General features: G+C 41.0%; 2 protein-coding genes across 2 annotated transcripts in view; both read left to right on the top strand.

Annotated features, from left to right (window-relative positions):
- Nucleotides 1-16,113, top strand: part of LOC141000366 (SLIT-ROBO Rho GTPase-activating protein 3-like) — a 34,868-nt gene extending 18,755 nt beyond the window's left edge. The window contains exons 11-24 of the mRNA XM_073471074.1: nt 85-169; nt 878-905; nt 1,128-1,224; nt 3,159-3,219; nt 3,383-3,460; nt 5,519-5,647; nt 6,346-6,451; nt 6,560-6,787; nt 8,568-8,623; nt 8,882-9,053; nt 11,216-11,314; nt 11,579-11,686; nt 13,415-13,514; nt 15,251-16,113. Coding sequence (XP_073327175.1) covers nt 85-169; nt 878-905; nt 1,128-1,224; nt 3,159-3,219; nt 3,383-3,460; nt 5,519-5,647; nt 6,346-6,451; nt 6,560-6,787; nt 8,568-8,623; nt 8,882-9,053; nt 11,216-11,314; nt 11,579-11,686; nt 13,415-13,514; nt 15,251-15,451 — 1,548 coding nt within the window. The 3' untranslated portion in view covers nt 15,452-16,113. The remainder of the gene's footprint in view (nt 1-84; nt 170-877; nt 906-1,127; nt 1,225-3,158; nt 3,220-3,382; nt 3,461-5,518; nt 5,648-6,345; nt 6,452-6,559; nt 6,788-8,567; nt 8,624-8,881; nt 9,054-11,215; nt 11,315-11,578; nt 11,687-13,414; nt 13,515-15,250) is intronic.
- Nucleotides 16,114-19,392: 3,279 nt separating this feature from the next.
- Nucleotides 19,393-23,061, top strand: cav4b (caveolin 4b). The gene is made up of 3 exons (XM_073469586.1): nt 19,393-19,656; nt 21,298-21,485; nt 22,878-23,061. Exons 1-3 carry the CDS (start codon nt 19,393-19,395, stop codon nt 23,059-23,061), a joined length of 636 nt encoding a protein of 211 aa, XP_073325687.1.
- Nucleotides 23,062-23,281: the final 220 nt, after the last annotated feature.

Here is a 23,281-nt window from a genome sequence, read left to right as displayed (position 1 = left end):
TTCACCCTTTGAGAGTTGAAACAGAGTTTCAGAAACAGTTGAGGAAAATACTGTAACACCTGTTTTTGTTTTTTTTTGTCTTAGAAAGTGAAGGAGTTCCTCACCAGCAGCTCTCTGACCTCCAAACTTCAAGCCAAACATGACCTTCTACAAGATGCCATACAGAAAGGTACTCTTACACTACAGTGTTAGATGATGGCAAAGGCAATGTCGTCAAGTCTGTGAAAGATCAGTGATGCCACTGGGGGTTTTTTTAACTCTTAAAAGTTTAAAGGCCCTGACACACTAGGACGACCGTTGGCTGTCAGTCATTGTCAGGGCCATCGGTGTGCGTCCATGCCTTTTTTTGCATGGTGTGTCCCACACCATGCACTGTTGGCACAAGTCTGCCCAAGTCGGCAGTTTTTTGACCAATTGAGCATGAGGAATCGTCGGCAGAACCCGAGAGAAATCACTCTGATTGGCTGTTAAGCTAAGCCAATCAGTCCATAGGAAGAGACACATAAAAAGAAAGGGAAACCCCTGAGAGCCTGTCACTGTTTCACCCATTTAGTGCGGTTTCTCCCCCTTTTTTTTGCCTCCGCATCTAGAGAAGTCTACACAGTTAAACGCCTCTGTGTTGCTCCACACCTGTAGATTGCTTTCGCTGTTTTCCAACTTGTAGATTTCACCCCCAGACAACACCGACTCATCACTTGAGGACATTTACCACACCTCACACTTGTTGTCTACATTTTTCACCTATGCAGTAGTGCTCCCTAACACCTGTAAACAGACGTTGATGTGTAGTTTCCCTTTAATACTGCTGCTCATTGTTTGCACCAGAATTGTAAACCAAACCTTACCCTTTCACTTGTTTTCTGTCTCTTTCTTTCAGCTGAGGCTGTCGACAGTGACCCTTCCAGGTAAACAGTGTATTTACAGAGCCAAGAATTCAGAGAGTATGACTGAGAGAGGCATAGAGACATGGAGAGAGCAGAGAGGACGAGGAGAAGAGGAATGAGATTAACAAAATTTTAACCAAAATGCAATTTTGGGCATAGAAAGTAACAGGCATCATTAGATCTTCAGTATTAATACCTACATGTTAAAATGGCATTAAGCTTTTTATTTATTATATTTCCCAGAATGCAATGTGCTCGATCAGTGCGTGTTCGGAAGTCCAGACCTGTTTCCCAATTCTGCCACACACTCTTCACCACAGACATAATCTCCTACATACAGGTAACACTCACACACACACAAACATGCAAAAGAATAAAAATAAAAAAGCGTCCCTGTGAAATACACCCTTGTTTTTACCTGGTTTTTATTTGCCTGCTGCACTGCGCTGTGCTGTTGTTCAACCCTCCAAAGGAAACTATTTAGAAAAGCCCGTCACACTGAAGCAGAAGAATTGGTGGGGGATTCTTGCAGCACATGCACACACTGACAGTCCATCCCCCCAGTGTATTTACTGCTGCCTTCATGTGTATGGTCATGCTTATAGCTTATTGCTGGCTTTTCTCTCCTCCATTCCCCCCCTTTTATCTCTTCCTCTCTTGTGAAAGGGATTAAAATGCACTGGCCTCTTTGCTGCCTCCTCTCTCGACTCCTCTATCGAGTGTATGTGTGCTTATGTGCGCCTCTTCCCACTGCTTCTAAATCTTTATTCCCCTTATTTCTTACTCTGCCTCCTTTTCTAATCGTTGCTTTTTTTCTCTGTGTCTTCTGTGCTGTGCTTGACTCTGTGCAGAAGAAGAAGGAGAATGTCTCGTACACAGGTACCAAACCTCACCGCTGACTGCTTCTGTACTGCAACTGCATGCAGGCTGAGGGCTGTTTCCCAACAGTGACCAGGGCTGTAGCTACTACTGTGCACCCTGGAGTCTGTAGAACGTAAAGGTTTATGTTTTGGGATGTACAGTTACTGATGTTCTTACTGAGAGTTTGATAAAAAACATTGATCCCGCTCTGATGTCTGTGCTATAAATATGAAGCAACTGCCAGCAGCTAGTTAGCTTAGCTCAGCACAAAGACTCGGAAGAGGATAGATAGGCGTGCTCTGTCCAAAGAAGTAACTTCAGCGGTTAAGCGCAGAGATAATTTTTTAATGGTTACACATCTATAGGTTAATTTGCATTCAGATACACTGTGGCTAATGGCCTCGCTAAAGCAGTCTGTAGTTCAAATGTGCGATGCTAGTCTTCAGAATAGTAGCCTAGTACTACTAGCACTATGCTAGGGGATGGCTGAACGAGCATGTTCAGCCATCGAGTGCTGCTGTGACTAAACACATGGGGAAAAAAATTGAGAAGAAGAATGATAAGCTAAAAGTCAAGCTAGCCAGGGCAGACAAGATAACGTTAGCTCTAACAAGTGACAGCTGGACAGCTCTCACAAACGAAAGCTAACTGTATTACCTGTAACATCATCACTGCTGACTGGGACATTCAGCCCAGTGTGCTCTCTTTCTGCAGCTCCGGCACAGCGACAAAGTGAAGTGTGGAAATAGCTCTGACTTTGCGTGATGCACCACAGCTCATTGAGTCAACTGAGCGCCCGACTAAGAGGAAACCACATCCTTTATTTCAAGACATTTAGATTTTTTTGCGCATAATTAAGAGGTTACTGGTTAATGGGTGTCGGGCTATACAACGCAAAACTAACTAAAACTGACGTCCCTAGTCCAAAAGTAACAACATTTTGTTCCAGCATATAACTGCCATTTATATTGCCATTTTTTTTTCTAGTTTTGTATGGATTAAACAACTAGAGAACAGAGCCGGGCTAGCTGTATAAGCTTACTGGGCTGCTAGCTCGCTTCACATTTAATGAACAGATACAAGACTGGTATCTTCACATCTAACGGTCTGCACAAAATGTCAGATGATTCTTCAAACACACTGGATGTTTTGCAGACTGATTCCAGTATTTTTAGTCTCAGTATAAATGTAAATAAGCACTGAGTCATTTTATTACTCACTCAGTGTTATTCCTTCGCTCTTGTAACCCTTAATCACTGTTTTCCTTGTATTGTGTCTTCCTTCACACATTTTCTCTTCAAGTTATGGCTGTTATTCTCTACATCGGCCCCTTTCTTTGTATATCTATCTGCTCCCTCCTTCTGACTCTAACACCCTCCTCTCATCTCTCCTCTACTCATCTGTCTTCTCCAGAGCTCTGGGCAGCAGATTCCTGTGGTGGTTGAAAGCTGCATCCGTTTCATAAACCTTCATGGTGAGTCAGTTTTTTATGATATAGCAATGAGCCGTGCTGAGAGAGCTTTGGGCAGTGAGAATGAGTAGATGAAAGCACTTGTTTGCGTATGTGTGCCCAATCCTGTGTATGGACCGTCAGGCGTATGAATGTGTAATGTAATGTGAATGTGTGTGTCCGTCAGGCCTCCACCATGAAGGGATATTCAGAGTTCCTGGTTCACAAAGGGAGGTTAACCTCATCAGAGATGCATTTGAGAGAGGTAAATGAGCCTCCGACACTGCACCACATTTTCCTCTGCTGGAGAAAAGTAAAGTCACTATTTTAACAACCATGTTTCAGTTTTAGATCTAACACACAGGTCTTTACACACATTACATCTTATATCTTCTCTAACCTCTTTAATGGATTAATGTCTGTCAGATTACCTTCCAAATTTCCAAAATTTAAGCGAAACCTCTGCAGCTCATAATTCTATTACTCTGGCTCTATACATACTATATACTTAATCCTCAGAACATACTGAGCACATGGGTATTGAGGGTTAAAAATTCCCACGGCATTGAGCTGTTTTTCTAATAGTAGTAGCACCTCAAACTACATTGTATGATCCAGGTGGTGGGAAGCCAGTGAGGGATCATGTCTTTGTCGCAGCACTACTGACTTCTGCTGAATGATTAGGGATGTAAACCTCTGAGTGTGTTACATCCAGAGTGTGGCTCCTGGCTCCCTGGGGCTAAGCCAGCAAATATGGCCGCTAGCTGCACGGCTAACCGAGCTACCTAGCTAATGGCAGCTACATTCAGCAGCAGTAAGCAGTTAGTTTAGCAATGTAGCTACCTGTATCTGTCCATCAGGAAACTCCATAAATCACCTTGGTACTGTCAATGGCCTCTGCCGGGCCCGGTCCAGAGGTGTCCACTGGTAGGCAGCTGGTTAGCACTAGTTAGCAGTTACTTTAGCAACAAGTAAAGATATCTGTCAAGAGTTGCAGCAGAGCTGCCGGAGGACATTTTCCAGGAATTACAAACTCTAAAATACTGTTCAGAATACCTACAAAAAGACTTTTTTTGCTATTGTTGGGCCTGATACTGGTGTATCGGTGAGATATAGAGCAAAATGTGATAAAAATACTTAAACATCAATTTTGACTTCATGGGAACTTACGTTACATTAAAAAGTCATGTAACAAATAATATAACCCATTAGCTTTTACAGTGAGACATAAGTTGAACTAATTTTAACTTTAAATCTGTAATAACTGACTTCTTTATTGGTTCTTGAGCTCCTCAATGCTCCACTTTGTTCACCAACTACATTTACATTTAGGGCATTTAGCAGACGCTTTCGTCCAAAGCGACTTACAATAAGTACATTTGTCACAAGCAAGAAACCACAACATATCACCGTCGATAAAGTAAGAATGAAAAAAATAGAGACAATTTTCAAGCCCTCGTCTGAGCATAGTAGCTGCTATTTGTCAAGGATACCTTAAGTACATAACTGCTATGATTGAGCGGAGTCCGGGCTAATGGCAGCTACAGTTAGCGGCAGTTAGCCATTAGTCCAGTGATATGCTGCCCCTATTTGTTTGGAGTATGAATTTGAAAGGTGAACAGTTCTTACATATTGAAATCATCTTAAAATGATTAAAGGGAGAATTTTTTTTTTTTGTTGTTGTTGTTTTTTCTTTCTTGCAACTACTCAGTTAAATGAAATAAATAAGCTACTAAGCATTATTGTTGACAAGGTAACACTAACACTGTTAGCTAGCTAATGCTATTTTTAACATTTGAATTTATTTTACCAACTGATAGTGGCAAGGAAAAAAACCTGAATAGAGGATAAAGAACTACCAGCTATCTTTGTCTGCCTGGTGTTTGGTGCTGGACAAGTATCATACAGGTAGTTTTTAGAGCCTTTTCACTGAAAATAGCTGCTGCCTGCAGCCCAAAGCAAAGAAGCTAGAGAATTGTGTGAGTGAACCAACACAATGATCTGAAATACGCTAAAAAGCTCTGTGGAGCCGAGAGAAACTGCAGAGGAGGTGATAGTTTTCTGTAGGTTCATCACTATGAGTGACACGAGAGTCATTATTTAATCCTTTGTTAATATAAAAATATTGATTATTGCGTGTTTCAAAAAAAGCAAGGAGTGATTTATAGATTTTTACCTATTTTTTCCACCGATGATGATGATTTCTACAGTTATGATGATAATCAAAATGATCTAACTCCTACATACAGTACTCACAATTATTAGACACTGTGAGGAACACAATTCAAACATTCATCTCACATGTCTGTTCTCCACCCTGTAGGAGACGATCCTCTGTCAGACAGTGAGTGCGACCTGGACTCTGTGGCTGGCGTGTTGAAGCTCTACTTCAGGGGGCTTGAGCCTCCTCTCTTCCCTTACGACAGCTACTCTCAGCTGCTGGAGTGTGTCCGTAAGACCCCTTTTATAACTCTGTGTCTGTGTGCGTTTTTGTTCTCAGGTCATGCAGGTTTTCAGGTCTTCTTCCAGTTGTTATTTATGCATCATTTGGTTTCTAGATGCTAATCCCTCCTTGGTTTAGGTGGAATCACGCCCTAATTTATGGTAGAATGTGTGTAAACCGTTTTGCATATGAATGATAAACCTGATTATTGTGATGTTGCTGTGTGAAGCCTCAGCAGCAGACTTGCACAGCGGTTGCCACTTTACTGATGTTCCACACACAAAGCAACTTATAACAAATACATGCAGTGTTGATGCAAGGTGGTGCAACTTCTCCTCGCTCTACTGGTGCATCTCACAGTCTTGTTTGCTCCCTGTTGTTATCTCTCTCACTTGTCTCCTTGCTATTCCTTTAGGCATATTCTGTTTTCCAAAACAGACACTCTGAGTCACAATTTGCACAGCTAATCAAGGTTGTGAACCTGCCTGCAGGTTGTTTACTCCCCATAAACACTTCCCGTCAGCGGCCTGATAAATCCACCCAGCGGTAGTTTAAGTCCTTGTCGCAACATTTAGTTAAGTCAGGATCTGTGCATCTGACGCAGTTTGTAAATGCTGCAGGCACGGAAAGACTGTAACTGCAGCAAATAAAACTTCTTCTAATAGTTAAATTTTGCACTGGCTCATCTTGTTTCTCTCCTGTGTCAGAAATCGAGGGGGTGACAGAGAAAGCAGCGCAGATTAAAGCGATTGTCTCCACCTTCCCACGGCCGCTCCTCATCGTGATGCGTTACCTTTTTGCTTTCCTCAATCAGTAAGCTACAGCGTAACCCAGTGTAATGTAATATCTGCTATGGCCATAAAACACCCATGTCAAAAATAACAGTTAATTTTGTGTGCGTGCGTGTGTGTGTTTTCCCAGTGTGTCTCAGTACAGCGATGAGAACATGATGCAGCCCTACAACTTAGCCGTTTGCTTCGGCCCGAGCCTGCTGAGGGGGCTGGAATCTGATGACGCTGTTGCTAGGCAGCCACAGGTCAACGATCTTGTCAAAACCATGATCCTCCAACATGACATCATCTACCCCGGCCAATCAGAACTGCCAGGCCCTGTCTATGAGAAGCACATGACACTGGAGCAGGAGTACTGGTGAGTGATGGGTAGTCATTGATGTGAACGTGGGATTAGTTGAACAGACAAATTGTAGTAAACTTATCTGGCAAGTCAAAAATATATCAAAATTGATACATCAGTAATTAATGTTTTATTGTGCAATATGTAAGAATTTAAGGTAAAATTAAAAAAACAAAAACAGTAACTAAAATGAGCTTACATTATCAAGATAAACGAATCAAGATAAATAAAAGTTTTGAAGGTATGTCAAAGAAGTCTGTTGTGTTTTAGAGATATCTACTAAAGTTAGCATGCTAACCAGCTAGCCTCAGCCTTTCCAGTCTTTTAATACCTCATGAGTTAATTGGTCTGATAGTATCAGGCCTCTGGAGGTTGGCACTGAACGATGTCCAACCTCCCTCTCGCTCCACCCTCGCCTCATGCCTCTCCTGTCCCTGCCTGAATCTGCTCTGTCTTCATCATCTTGGGGGAGTCAGAGTCCTGGTTGGAGCCACTATAAATCAAATGCCCTCTGTACTGTACTGATGACCCTGATTCAGTTGCCTGCTTACCTGGCTCTGGTTCTGGTGGTACCCATTCCAGTACTGCTCCACACCAGCATTCCCTGCTGGGTCCTCCCCACCACCCCAGGTCCCATAAAACATAACAGTACCAACACTCCCTCAGTGCTCCAAGCTCCCTGTCTGGGCAGAGTCCAGGCTAATGGCAGCTACAGTTAGCAGCAGTTTTAAAAAAGCTTTTTATTTCTTTCTAAACTGCACTGTAATTATTTAAGTAATAATTATTAATATTAATGTTATTAGCCAAAAGAAGCAGGGAGAATCAACTGAAATCTAGGTAGGGTTCACAATTAGCAAGGCAAAGTTATTATTAGAAAATTGTTTTATTATGACTAACAACAATAAGTACAAATACGGTACCAAAAGAAAAATAATTACCTCTTGAATAATGACATAATCTAGCGCATGCTGAAAAGATCAGGAGGAGGCAATGAACTGCATGTGAGCAGCGTTCAAAATTACAAATAGTAAACTAGGAGACAATGAACTTTAAAAACCACAGTGATAGAGAGGAAGCAGGAACTGAAAATGGTCTCAACGTATTTGGCTAAAACTAGTTGAATGGTTGAATTAACTCCAACTGGAATATGTGATCCAACTGGCTTCCATGATTTCCTTTTGGAAATATCATCTTCACTTTGAGAATCGCTCTTTCACTTATGTCTGTCCTTGGATGACTCGTAGTGAATGAATGACAGCCTCACTTTGCCCCAGAGATTAGTAGGTCATCTCAGAGTTTAAGACTGAGATGGTTCTAAGTACATAGAGTAGCTTCCCCCTTTTTTCACGGCTCATCCTCTTGAAACAAAATTTCATGCCATGCCAAAGGCGTTTCTGTGCCGTTGCAATGCTTTGTGTAAAAACTGCTTAACAGTATTAAGCCGATTGCTGACTAAAATTGAACACAAGCCTCCAGCCTATCGACAGTGTCCATGGAAACTTCTAACACCCGCTCTCGGGAATTCACTAAAACTCTCTGTGTTCTTCATCAACATGTTTATACTTTCTGACATTTGACAGAGAATTAGCAGAGATTTGGTCTGTTGTTTTCTGGAGAAAACTACATTTTTTGGAGTCATTTGAGAAATCTCACACCAGTACTAGGATTATGTGAAATTGCAAAAGCGAAGTGAGGAGTTGTACAGCAAGCCGGCGGTATGACGGTTTGTCTGTGTGTCTGACAGAAGAGGAACTGTGCATGACCACCGACTTTCATTTTTAATGCTTGTCTGCAGTGAACCAATCACAGAGGAGGGAGACGGAGAGAGTGAGCATCTGCCCAGTGAGGATGGTGAGTACAGCACACACACACACACACACACACACACACACATGCACACACACACACACACTAGAGACAGGATTCCATAAGACATATTAATTACGTGAATGTACCGCAAACAAAACCTATTTACAGTTTGAATAGCCTTTTTAAAATATGATTCATAAGCATACGTGAATCTTTTTAATAAATATTTTGGATAATATCAATTTTTAAAAAGTGTCTGAGTTGTGTGTCACTGTGCTGTGTATTTGCATGTGTGTACAGAGTGGGAGGCGGTGGCTATGTTTGACTACGTGGCGAGATCTCCAGCGGAGCTGTCGTTCAAACTGGGAGACCTTCTCATCCTTCACAGCAAGGCCTCCTGTGATTGGTGGAGAGGCGAAGTGGGAGGGGTTAAGGGTCTAATCCCTCACAAGTACATCAGCGTGCTGGATGGGTGAGTGACGTTTCTACTTCAGAATCATTCAGGCAACCATTGCCACCATATTCAGAACCAGAGATACTATAATCCTCCTTGATAACGGCCGTGGTTCTTGAATTGGCTCTTGGAGGCTTCTGTCCCAGTTAAAGCCATTTGAGTCTTGACTCCAATAATTTGCTGTATCTTCCTTCCAACTGAGTAAAATGCTGTTTTTTGAGTGCCACATTTCTTTAACAGAATACAGGACAATTGAAACTGAATCAGTTTTTCTAAAAGTGAACACCATGGCACCCTGGGGTGCTGTAAGGACTGCAAGAATGACTCTTTTCAGTTTTTGATATTCCTGTGTAATAATCTTCTATTATAGAATTCACTTCATTTTCATGACCACACAACCAGTCTGATTTATTTTTATTTTTTTTGGCACAGTATGTTAACATTGATGTTAACAAAGAATAGTTTGGCATTCTGGGAAATATACTTATTTGCTTTCTTGCATAAAGTTAGATGGTAAATGGACTTGCATTTAAATGACGCCTTGTAGTCTACCAACTAATCAAAGTGCTCTACAACACTTGTCACATTCACCCATTCACACACACAGTCTTGCATACTGATGGCTGCCATACGTGGGGACAACCTGCTCATCAGCACTTCCCATTCAAAGCACCTCACTATATTTCTCTGCTAAGCCATTTGCACACACTGACAAACCAATGGAACAGCCATCTGGAGCAATTTTGGGTATCTTGCCCAAGGATACTTCAACATGCAGTCTGGGGATCCAGGGTTTAAACCACCCACTTTCTGAATATTGGACAACCTGCTCTTTCTTCTGAGCTACAGCCTCCCCCATGAGACGTGAAGATCATTATCATTCTCGTATCTGCCTGTTAAATATGTCACTAGAGCAGGGAGATGGTTAGGTTATGTTTGCTTATGTTTTATGTGCTGTACTATTTCATGGCCAGGAGCTGTGACATCCTCATGTTGACGACAAGACTCCAGACTTTTTAACCCTCCATAAAAAACAGAGCTTGTCGGTTTTTGTATGGATTAACCAAACGAGATATCACGTGTTAATGAGTGACTTTTAGCTGTATTTGTAGGTAGATTTTGTTATGTTTGGACGGAGCCACGCTAGCTGTTTTCCCTTGCTTCTAGTCTTCATGCAAAGTGGGAAAAAAAGGAAAAAATAGATTAAAAGAATCATCTGCATCTCATTCCTCAGACCCAGAGCCAGCCGCCCCCCCCAAAATCGGTGTGCTGGTCGGATGCCATGAAAAAGAAAAATCTCATTAAATAGTTAAAAAAAGATTTGGAAGCACCACTCTCAGAAAAGTATTTAAAACATCAGTTTTACATTCTTTACTCGTGCATGTGGGTGTTTTAAAGGTGCACTTCGTAGTTTTGGGGAAGAAATTTTAACCAGAAGAGAAAGATCTTCAGTGACTGATTTTTTTCTGCCTAAACAAACTAAATAATCAAACTCTCTTTGTTTTCATGACTGAATAAACCGAATAAACAAACTGACCTTAAAGGACAACACAATTTATACTGTTTTACTTTGTTTATATGTGGCGGACCCTGCCACCTTTCTCGCTTCAAACTGTGTTCTGAGTTTGTATTATTACGTCATTAATGTTGAAATATTACAATTCTGAGTTTGAATTCCTTCTCCAAAACTACATCATGCCCCTTTAAACTTCATATCTAATTCATGTTGCCGTATACCATTCCATGATTATCTCTAGCCATAGTAATTATAGTAGTAGTAACATTTAAAGTACAGGTTGTATAAACAGGGGGTGGACAAATTAACAGAAATACCTTGTAATATTTTACAATATAACACCACTAATACCCAAAATTCATCATACATTTAAATGAATATGGGCGCAGGCTCAACAAAAATGTAATATTACAAGTTTTACAGGTAGAATTTTGTCGAGCTGTTGCATTGTGTTTTAAGGAGTTTGCATTATTTTGTCCACCCACTATTTCTGCCTCATAGTGTTAAGAAAAGATTACAGAAATAAAAATCACACTCCTGCTTCTGCTCCCTCCTACAATTATTTTGTCTCTCATCCTTTATCTAATTTTTAAACTTGTACTGGTTGTACTTTCTGTAGTGAAATATATTCCTAATATATCTCTGTCTTCTTCTCCGCCCTCAGGTCAGAGCGAGGGAAAAGAGAGGAAGGAGGAGGAGGAGGAGGAGGAGGCAGCACTGGAAACTTGACAGTAGAAGATCCACAGACGGAGAACACAACCCGGTACATACGCACGCACACACACACACACACACACACACACACACACACACACACACACACACACACAGACCGAGACGTACACACACGCACACACACCTGAGTGCACACCGCAATATATGAATGCATTCAAACCAGCAAGCACGTGTAGCAATAGATGTTGACAGCCAAACACACACAGACGGATAGAAATACTCATTTTCACATTACTGCACATGAATGCACACACAACACAGAGTTACAAAGTTTCTATGCACGTCTTGACAGGATGCGGGTGAACAGCGACAGTGCTTCGTTGCCTGGGAGACAGAGAGGAAGTGAAGGGAGTCCCAATCGAAAGCCACCAACCTCCCCCGCCACACGACACCTGCCAGTGTAAGACTGAAACACTCCTTGGACATGACGCATACTATATGCAAGTGCTGTATAACACATGAAGATACAGCACTATTGTCTGTCGAGGAACATCAGCATAAAGGCAAATAACAGAGAAACAGCACAACATTTACATTATCATACTGTGACGCTGCTGCAATCAACACTTTCATATTTGGATGATATGGCTACATGTATTTAAGTCACTCTGCAGTTCTGCTCAGCTCTATGTAGCTGTTTAGTGTCTTTCAGCTTATGGTTTTGGTTTTACGGCCTTCAACTTTACTGATTTGGTTCACTCTCAGCACTCTCATCTGGGTCGTTTCGTGTGAACAAGCAATAAAAAGCCAATGTACACGACCTACCCAGCACCAAACTGCACACAGACAAAGTAAGACAAACACAGCGAAACATTATCAGCTAAGGAGCCGAATATTTCCCTCAGGAGTTTGTCGAGACCAAACAAAAGCTTAATGGAGAGACAATATTGGACTTCGAATGTACAGAAATACAACTGAACACGATACTAATGTTGCTCTGTCTGCTGGAGGTGTAAATAGGCAATGGTCAGAATCAGCAACTGCAGGTTTAAAATGAAAGTGTGTTAATGGTAATCACATACCATACATAGCAGCTAATGAAAGGCACAGTCCTGTTCACAGCATCAGCATGATCATACATGTGTAAGTGGTGGTCTTGGAAAGTGCAAATTTAGCCATGAAAGAGCAAAATGACAACAACAAGAGCCTCGTCTGCATTTGCTTTTTAGAGTAGAGTATAACAGACGGTAGTCAAACACCAATACTGTACATACATCATACACAAACACAACACAAGAGCTGCATCACCTACACTGTTACAATAGATCATGGAGGTCATAGTTTCTTTAAAGAGCCAATAGCAGATGGAACAAAGGATATGCTATGACCATCTTTTCATATAGGTGCTGAAGGTCGTTTAGGATAACATCCAGTCTAACGGCACAGCTTGGCGATTTTGACCAGTGTGATTTGCTTTTAAGCCTAAGACCGGCAAACCAGCAAATTAACAAAAGAATACTTAATAAAAGCAGAATTAAACAGAATTTTCATCAGCGTAGTGTCCACATTAAAACTTCACACAAACTTTCAACGGAAATCTGGACAGTTGCCATGATCCAATATGATATGAACTGTCCCAAAGTGATATGAAGTCTTGTGTGAGAAGATGGAGAGAAGCTTTTCTTGCCAACGCTCAGATCCGATTTGGCATTTAAAAATGAGAATCTATCAACATCTATCAGCCTCAACATTAAAACCACTGACGGGCAAAGTGAAAAACATTGATCATCTTGTTACAACTCAATGTTATGCAGGGAAACCTTGGGTCCTGGCATTCATGCGAATGCCACTTAGCACACAGCACCCATCCAAACACTGTTGCAGACCATGTTTACCACCTGATGGCAATGGTACTACCCAATAGCATTGGCCCTAGCCTGCAGGACAGTCCACCTCGCCACACAACAAAACCAGCCCAGGAGCACTCAGAGGAACGTGACACAGAGCTCAAGGTGTTGACCTGGCCTCCAGTGCTGCACATGGGACATGCCGGAAAAAAATGTCTATGTAACAAGATGATCAATGTTATTCACTTCACCTGTTGGTCCTTTGGATGTTGTGGCTGATCAGTGTAGTTATCCATACGACAGTCATGTTTTGTCTCACCTCTGTTATTTTTGTCTTTTAGGTCTCAAGAGCGAAGACACACTTTGGACACTGTGAGACAGGGCGGCTTCAGACCTCCAGACAGACCTCCATTTGGTCAGGCCGAGAGAACAGTCGACAAGGTTAGGAGTTCATCCTGCTGCACAAAATAAAAAACACAAAGGACTCAGACTGACATACGGCACCTGTGAGGCTCTTGAATGTCTGTTAATTCTGATGGCCTACTTAGTCGGAAATCAGTAGACTGAAAAACTACCACCTGCTTCTTGGAACAGTCTTCAGATTTGGTCTTTAGATAATATCAGCTTACAAACTATCTTTGGTGTCTGATTAGCTAACACAGGATTGCTGTTGTGGCACATCTCATTTGCACACAGCCAGCAGTTTGAGTTAACCTTGCTCAATTAACCTGCTTGTTAAATAGTGAGCTAACAGTCCCAGAAATGAACAGATTGTTCTTGTTAATGTGCTGACACTGCTGAAGCTACATCCTGCAGTGTTTCAGTGTCAAGGGCTAAAGATAAGACAGTAATGATACAGTAACCTCAAAGGAAATCGATCTAATCAGACTTTTGTACTTCATTTCCTTTCGTTTTTCAGTGATTTGTGCATGCTCAGCTAGCTTTGTAACAGACAAAAAACAGACCGTAAGTCATAAAAAGTATCATCTTGATCAGTAATGGCTGGTTTGAGAGGGGTGAAATGCGACATTAATGACATTAGCTGCAGCAGCAGAGAGGATATGTGTGTCTCTACATTCACATGCACATTTGTGCACGAGGAACAGCAGATAAACTTCTTTGATTATTTAAAACTCCTGACTCGCCGACAGGATCGGTTAGTGTTTCACGTTAATGAATGTTCTGTGTTCTTCTACTCTAGTTTGGAGTGAAGCAGCTGTCTTGATAAAACCTTCAGATCCTGTCGAAAAACATTTATTTCTTCAGCTTTTAGTTTTGCTGATTAAATGTGCCACGATATTTGCTGCAGTAATATTACTGCGTGCATGGAAACATTTAAAATAACTGAAAGCAGCCTCTCTTATCATAAAATCCGAGTGTACGCGTGTTGTGAACTGTGTAGGCCCATCACACTGTCTGAATAATGAGCTCTTTAAATAGCAGCAAACAGACTTCAGACCAGCTTTTTGCTGGTTTGCGGCACAGTCGCTTTCTGTTGCCTCAAGATAGCAATGCGCCATCAGTGCGCCTGACCACACCTGACTTTAAGACCAACACACCCAGGGGCACACATGGGCGCAAGTACATTTGCTTACATGGGGTTGGAAGTTAACTTGTTATCAGATATGTTGTTTTACTTTGAACTATGTCACAATGTCCCTCCAGACTTTCTGTATCCACTGCCTTTTCAGTTGACAACAATTGACAATGATAACTTGTCAGATTTCATACGTTTATATGACTTGCAACCAGGAACATCGCAGTTCCACATTTGAGTTTCCCACCCTGAGCGTGATGTCAGAGAAAAACGGCCACCGTGTGAATGTATTCGAAGTCTATAGTCTATGTCTATGAAGTCTGTGTGTGTATGTCAGATGATCAACACATTATGTGATGATGTGTTTTGCACTTTGTAAGCGAGGAAGCGTGTAGTGTCAGACTTTAGCGATGCAGGAATAATTATGTTATATGATAAAGCCTCACAGAGTGCAACAATCATCCAAAAAACGTTAATGTGGCCACAGACACCTGACATCAATCTTATCGATCACCTTCTGGATGAACTTGTGCATTTGAGCAGTTCACACTGGGACGAGACAAAAGGTCCTTTGTCCACTGGAAGGCGTCATCAGTTTCATGACCTTCCACGTCTCTTTCCTTCTCCTTTCTCCCTTCAGGATATGATCAGCCGTCAGATGAACTCGGTGTTCAAGGAGCTCCTGTCTCGCCAGCCTCCCGTGCAGCAGTCCACCCTCGCCGCCCCCGCCGCTTCTGCTCCCTCTTCCTCCTCCTCTTCTGCTCTTCCTCAAGCTGCCCCTGCTGCCAAAAAAGCAGGATTTGGCATCAGAGGGCGGGCCCTTTTCAGACCGGTGGACTAAGAGAGAGGAGAGGATGACTGGAATTATTGATTTATTATTTGACGATGATGATTATGCTGATGCAGATGATACATTTGGTGAAGATCTTGATTTATTTTTCAACACATGTATAATATTTGCGTCTATGCCATCTCATAGTGCCACTAGTCTCGGTGCCGTGTTACTGTACGTCCAGTGTGTCTGTTTTCAAGCTGGTTTTTGGTCTTTTTATGTTCTGGTCTGTTTTTGTTCTCCAGGCTTTTGCAATTTTTGAAGAATCAGGGATGTGACATTGCCAGTGATATCACCAGACTGACTTTTTAAAGTGGTTGCCATGATACAACAAAAGACTAAAGCTGCCCCCTTGTGGCTCACCCTTATAATGTTTGCTTTAGTTGAAAAAAGAAAACTGATCTGGGGCCTGAGTGCCTTCACATCTTTTACTCTTCACATTTATTTCACTTGAAAACAACCTGATGGGTTTGAACTCTGCGTATTATGTTTAAAAAAATAATAATGTGATCAAGGAGGGTGTTTATGGAACCCCAAAGTGACCAATATTAAATAATTAAATTATTTAATAATCATAGATAAACTGTGAAAATACATATAATCAAACATTTTGTGAAATAACTGAAGAAATGATTCTAACTCAACTCAGTATTTTTAAATTGTTATTTTATCATTCATTTTCATAACAATATTTTTAGCTGTTTTTCAAAAGATTTTATTTCATAAAGACATTTTTTTCCTGGGAGACTTTTTTAAAGCAACATTATGTAGAAATGGGCACCTCCACAGTTTCTGAGTACCACACCACTGTCCTAAATACTAATCCCAGGTGTGTAACAGTTTGTCAGATGTAATGTAGGTGCTAACTACAAACTCATTACATCATAACAATGTTATGTGTTGAAAACGTGTATGTTGAAGTTACACAGTGCAGACAAGTGTTACAGACAGAGACAACATTCACCCTGTTACAACACACTGTACCATCAAAATTATTTTGAAGCTTTTAAGGTAAAAAAAGATACATGATGTTGCTTTAATGTAAAGTTTTACTTCATATTGTCACTAATCATGGCAATGGTGATGTCACCATCCTCCCACCTTTCAGCCAATCACATAAGTCCCTGCCTAACAACCAGAGGAGCCAGTTTGCTCCTGTTAGCTAGAGCAACAACAATGTCAACAGCTGGCACAAACTAGAGGCTGCTGTGAATAAACACGGGCACTGTAACAGAACTTATGTAGCTTTCAAACCTTGGCTCAACCAGGCTGCTCCAGCTACCTACCTAAAGTAACTGACCAACTAGCTAGGTTAGCGTGTTAGCTTGAATTATTATTCAGCAGTGTAAGCCTCCTGTTGACTTGAGTGACAACAGAGAAAAGTCTGTCCAATTTTTTTGTTCTGCAGAAAGAATAACAAAAAGACAGAAAGTCTTTCTCTCGGAAACATCTTTCGAATCAAAATGTGGCAGAATTTTTCTAAATTCACTGGCTAACATTAGCTGCTGCCATTAACATTGTCTCTTCTCTTGGATGCTGAGTTATAAACCAAGCTCAGGTGACTACAGGAGATGTTAGTTAATGTTTCTATTAAGGCCTACTCTGTTTAATTACAGTAGCAGCTAGTTAGGCTCGTCGATAATGACTGAATTTGGCATTGTTATTGCTCTTGCTAACAGGAGCTAACTGGCTAAATGTGGTAGCAGTTGTTGAGCTTGCTAGTTTAGGAGGCAGGGGGTATGTTATAGGTGAGAGGGCAGTGACTATACCACTTTCATGAAAAGGAATATTACAAAGTTTCTATTTCATTTATTTTTTTCATACTTCTTTTCAGCATTTCTGCTTTATGTAGATAGTGACAGCTGGAGAGAGACGGTGGAGGCAGGAGGAGAGAGGGGATGACCTGCAGCAAACTCAACCCAGGCTGCTGTGTAAGGAGTCAGCCTCAATACTGCCGCTGGGCACCCCATAAAATAAATAGTTCAAGTATTAATATGCCAATTTCTTCAATTATTTCACAAATGATTGTTTCATTTATATATGTATATGTTGAACACAATTTATTCATGTGAATATTTATTTCATAATCAATTATATTCATTAAATGTTGAACATTTTGGGGCTCCACAGATGTTATTTTGGAAAACTGTAAAGGTCAGTACTTTATAGCAGCATGCAGCGTTAGCACACACACAGGCATACACACAGGCATACACACACACACACAGACAAAGATGGAAAACACATTCCCCTTCATATGTGATACATGGCCTGATACACAGGCCGAAACTCAGGGCTTTTGCAGAGTTAGAGACGGGCTAACTCAGGTTCGGCTTCGAAGGAATAAGTAAGAGTTTCTCACTCAGGGCTTTGGTTGACTCACTCTTCAACTGGAAACTGTGCCCTAGCCTCAAGAGCCAAAATGGCCCCCATGTTAGAGAGGATTTAGTGACTTCCTCTGGTTTAAACTGTGAATGCAAAGGCGACATTTCGGAGCCACGGTCGAAAACTCTTGTCTTATTCATCCACGCATTTTGGCCCCCCCTGACTGTAATCTAGCACCATCCACAGGTCACATTCAGATGTGTGTTTCAGAATTTTTTCAGTGTGGTGTACAATTACTATGACTTCAGAAGCATTTGAAATGTTTTTTACATATGGCATCTCCCATCTGTTGTGTTTCAGTATTGGAAACAGAAGAAGAATCCTTTTTTGAAATTGATTTTGCTTCTATGATGAAAACACCCTGTTATTCTGGATCACTGTTTGATGATGTCACTAAATTTACTGTGTCCAATTGTATATGTGGTTAAAAAAATATGAATACAATAAAGATGAATAAGTGATGAATGACTAAGGGGTTGTCAGTGTATTTAAATTGCTTCAATATGGGACTTACCCCCCCAAAGCTTCCCATTTCCCAAAATCAGTGATGAATGTAATATGTAACTGGATTCAATTATCAGAGCACGTGCCTTCCAATCTGTTTTGTGGCCTGCTGCAGTAGAGCTGGTGGATTTGTCCCTTTATTATTATTATTTGTATTATTATTATTGATGTATTGCTTTGTATGTTTGTGCCTTTCATTGTTTCAGTTTCTGTGTCACGACGGCACCCAAGTGCTGTAACAGGATCTTTTAGACCCATCCACTCCTCCTCCTAAAATAACCCCTTCTCTCTCTCTCACACACACACACACACACAGAATAAGAGGCACTGTCCCACATTAGCACTTCTGCTGCTCTAAGTCAGTGTCAAACACTTTAGGACTCTGTGTGAGTTCCCATGTGCCAGATCAGCTCTGAGGGACATTATGATTAAGAGGTTGAACTGATCTCATTGACATTTTAGATTAGCACTCTCTGCAGGGCTGCCCTGCGCCGTCTCTCTGCAAGGGGCCATTAAGATAAAGGTAAGTTAGACATGATTCATCATTTCTACTCATGCTGTCCCTGTCGTGGATCTGCCACGAAGATTTCTCACTGAGGATATGACTCACGCCAGTTTTTCGCCATGCAGCACCTGTTCCATGTATACTGTATATCAAATCTGATACATGCAAGTTGATTAAAAGTATTTAAATCGATGACTTTTAATCATAAAAATGAAGTAATTTTACTTCTGATACATGTACAGAATGATTGCACTGTCTGTATTTCATTTTAAAAATGTCACTTTATAATTACCAGCTGCTATTTACAGATTTTGGTATGGCTCCCTTTTTGGGGGCTAAAGAACAGGTGGTAGTGCCAGTGCTCAGCTCGCTGTTACACTCAACATGCCTGTAATCTCCTGCACGAGTGTGTGTGTGTGTGTGTGTGTGTGTGTGTGTGTGTGTGTGTGTGTGAACTGGTTTACAGTATAAATGTGTGCATGTTAATGTCAGACAAGATCTCCTCAGTCTTCATATGTTGACTTTGTGTCCATCTTTGTGTCCCTCAGTGAGGATGATGATGATGGTGAGCGATGACTGCCTGGTGGAGTGTAAGATCGATGACGACAGTGATGAGGACGTTGGAGGAGAAGAGCAGATAAACACTCCTCCACCTCCTCCAGAGTTTGCCTCCAAAGCCCCGACTCCAGCGCCCAAACCTCCGACACCTCCTCCTGCCCCTGCTACGCCCACACCCACACCCACACCCACACCCACACCCACGCCCCCACCCACCTGTCCTGTTAACAGGGACCCTTATGGTATCAACCAGCACCTAAAGGTTCTCTTTCATTTTCCTTTGCTCATTTTATGTGAGATTTTGGATAAAGTTTTCTTCACACAACTTTGACTTTATAACAGCTTCATGAATCTGAAATGCAGCTAACACACTGAAGCATTAATATTAACAATCTAATTATGTAATATATGATAATTAATCAGTCACAAGAGCAGAGTGCTTTTACTTATGACACGTTAAGGTCCAGTGTGTAGGATTTAGGAGGATCTATTGGCTAAAATAGAATATAATAACCATAATTGTGCTTTCATTAGTGTATAATCACCTGAAACAAGAATTGTGGTGTTGTTGTTAAATTAGAATGAGCCTTTATATGTAGAGAGGGAGCATGCTTGTAAGGGCAGGGTGAGGCAAGGCAACACTTCCTCATACAGTGGCCTTCTGAGCGAAACAAAATAAGTGGGTGCGCTTGCACACTCTGTCCACCTATGGTCGTCTTTTTGATCAGAATGGGCTAGCCAAGGGGTATTCTTCAACACTAGATGCCACTAAATCTTACGCACTGGACCTTTAAGAACATTTTGCTGCTTATATTTATGTATTTTTTCTTCAAGTAGCAACATTCGGCAAGGACTTTTGAATGCAGGAGTTTAGCCATTAATGGAGTATTTTACATTAAAGGTCCTATATAGTAGAAAGTGAGATTTCCTGTCTTTTTTTTTTTTACTATAAAATGTAGGTGCTATATAAATTCTGTGAAAGTAACAAAACCCTCAAACCACAGAGAAATGTACACAGCCTGTATTCAGAAGCTGTGCCTTCAAACCTTAGCCATGTCCCTCGCACGACCATGGTTGCAAAAACAATGGCAGACACCTACAACAAATGTATGAGCGTGAAAACAAGCATAATATAGGACCTTTAATGTTTTGATACTTTAACCTCAGTAATGGTTTGGAGCACTTCTTTCACCACTGCTAACTCTGTTAAGACTGTGGAAATGGTGTGGTTTTAATTCTGTTGGTCACCCCTGCTGTGTCTTAAATATGTAGTGGGCATTCAGGGTGACACCTTAAAGTTGCGTAATTCTTTTCTGCAACATACATTTATACATAATTACATTCAGTATAGAAACATACAATATAATCATTTGTTATCTCGTGTGAGGTACCCCAAGGTTCCATTCCAGGCCCTATTTTATTTAGTTATGCCTCCAGTGGGGTGTCTTTTTAGAAAATATAATGTCTCTTGTCACTGGCATGCTCATGACATGCAGCTGTATTTTTCCCTAAAAGCCAAGCAAAGCACGTGATCTTCAGTCATTTCTAAGTTGCCTCTAGCATGTCTTGAACCAGATGAATGTGAGTAAAACAGATTTCTTTATCGTCAGTCCCACAGGTTTTTCTAGTTGCGTAGCCCATTTCTGTGGGCCTCTGTCTATAAATGTCTGTACATATGCCAGAAATGTGTGTTTTTATTCTGATCTGGAATTTGGCCATTCCTGATGACTTATGATGCTTTTATATCACGTTTATATTGTAACTGTCATTTTGTGGGAGTTACTCAGTAATCCTTGTCTCACCTGAGGCTGTGAGGCACTCCAGTCAGTGCTCGTTTATTTAATATGCTCTATAAAAAGGCTTAGTTGCCTTGACTTGTGCCACTTTTGTTCTTTGTCTGTAGGTGGAGGTTAGTGATGTGCTGGCAGAGCCTGTAGCACCTCGCAGCATAGACCAAGTGTGGCTGTACAGTGTGGTCGGCTTCGAGAGGACTCGTATCTGGACGTACCGCTGCCTCTCCTTGCTGTTTGCCGTGCCCTTCGCTCTCCTTTGTGGTATTTTCCTGGCCATTCTCGCCTGTCTGCACGTCTGGTATGCTGGTGCAATAAAAATGCTCCCACATGTTGGAATTCACACCTATACACAGTCATTAACCACTCATACATCAAATACAGTGAATACAGAGGATACACTGTGATAGCCCAGTGGCTCTAAACCTGTGGTTCCTTTATTTTGTTTCTATGTGGCGGACCCTGCCACATTTCTAGCTTCAAACAGTTTTCTGGGACCTTATTTTCCTCTGAGAACAGCTTGTTTAGTCAGTTATGGAAAAAATAAATATTTCTGAGTTTGTATTATTGCCTCATTATCATAAATATTAGAATTCTGAGTTTGAGTTTCTTCTCCAAAATACATTGTGTCCCTTTAAGCAAAGACCTGCATTTACACATGTCTATAGGTTGTAGGGCTGCATCAATGATTATGTTCAATATCAATTGAAATGCCCAACACGTGGTTATCATTTGAACAGACTTTTTTTCCTTGGAGGGACAAAACTCCAACTTAATGGTTGGCCACAGGCTAAAAGCAAACACCCTTTGTAACGTATTGTAGCCTGTTGTTAAGATGCGAAATGGTGCTCTCCCTTCTCAGATCAGAGTATCATAATTAATAATCTGGGATTCTAGCAATTAAAACAGCATTTTTACCGCATAAAGGCAATCTCATTTATTTGCATTAAATATTGTAATTGCAATTATTATTTTTCCCTTTTTTTGTTGTACTTTTTAGAAACACCTGTTGGCCCAAATCAAACCTTATGGTGGGCCAACTTTGACCTGCAGGCCCCACTTTGGGCAACCCTGCCAGTAAAATTTTCCCTTGTAAATGGACTTAAATGATTAATCACGTAAATAAACTATTAAATAATTGTTTAAGTTCTAAGCCTGAAATGGTGGAATTATAATTGATATGAAAAAAAACTAACATTGGGGTAATGTTGAACATTTAGCTCAGGAATTCATAGTGGATGACAGGGTTAATTAGGGGGTTAAGAAGATGGTAGTTTTTAATGTAATGATATCGTACTTGCGATGACTCAGAATAAGATTTTCCTTTACTACTTCTTGGGCTCAGACTTTGGGCTCAGACTTTGGGCTCAGACGCTGCTCTCTTCAGGCAAAAACCTTTACATATCTTGCTCACACCTATCCCAACCAGATCAGGATAAGAATAGTCTTAATTTCTTCTACACAAAAAGGCAGAGTAAGGCTGTTTTCTGATATGTAAGGATATCTAAGGAATTCACTTTGATTGGGTCACACTCCTAAAAATGTACAGTTTCTCACATAATAAGTCTTCTCCCCTCTGTCTGTCCTGACACACACACACACACACACACACACACACACACACACACACCCATACACAGAATTTTTAGAAACAATCATTTAAATAACATCCTCTCTTGCTCTTTCATTCTAGGTTTGTGGTGCCTTGCATACAGCTGAGCAACACCTTCCTTCCATGCCTGCGCTCCCTGTGGATGTGTGCGTTGAATGTCTTCATCGCTCCCTTCTGTATGTCTCTCGCTCTCTGCTGCAGTCAAATCGCCATTTCACTGTCGAACAAGGACTGGCATCCGATGAGAGACAAAGAGGCCGTATGAATGTGAGTGAGTGAGTGAGTGAGTGAGTGAGTGAGTAAGCTAAATGTGTCTTTTTTTTAAATGGTACAGTTCTGAAACCTGATAATGTTAATGCTATTTGATATGTTTTCTACATGTACAACCAATTCATACAAATGTATTATTATTATTATTATTATTCAATTGAATTATCACTGACCTCAAATGTAATTCTGAGGGAATTGTTTCAAACTATCAATAA

The sequence above is a fragment of the Pagrus major genome, chromosome 7 (genome assembly GCF_040436345.1).
Source record: "Pagrus major chromosome 7, Pma_NU_1.0".
Classification (NCBI taxonomy): domain Eukaryota; kingdom Metazoa; phylum Chordata; class Actinopteri; order Spariformes; family Sparidae; genus Pagrus; species Pagrus major.
This window is presented reverse-complemented; position numbering and strand designations above follow the sequence as displayed.

Coding starts and splice junctions, on each gene's coding strand:
- cav4b (XM_073469586.1), top strand. CDS start 19,393: ATGATGATGGTGAGCGATGACTGCCTGGTGGAGTGTAAGATCGATGAC. Junction 19,657..21,297: donor GTATCAACCAGCACCTAAAG/GTTCTCTTTCAT, acceptor CTTTGTCTGTAG/GTGGAGGTTAGTGATGTGCT. Junction 21,486..22,877: donor CTCGCCTGTCTGCACGTCTG/GTATGCTGGTGC, acceptor CTTTCATTCTAG/GTTTGTGGTGCCTTGCATAC.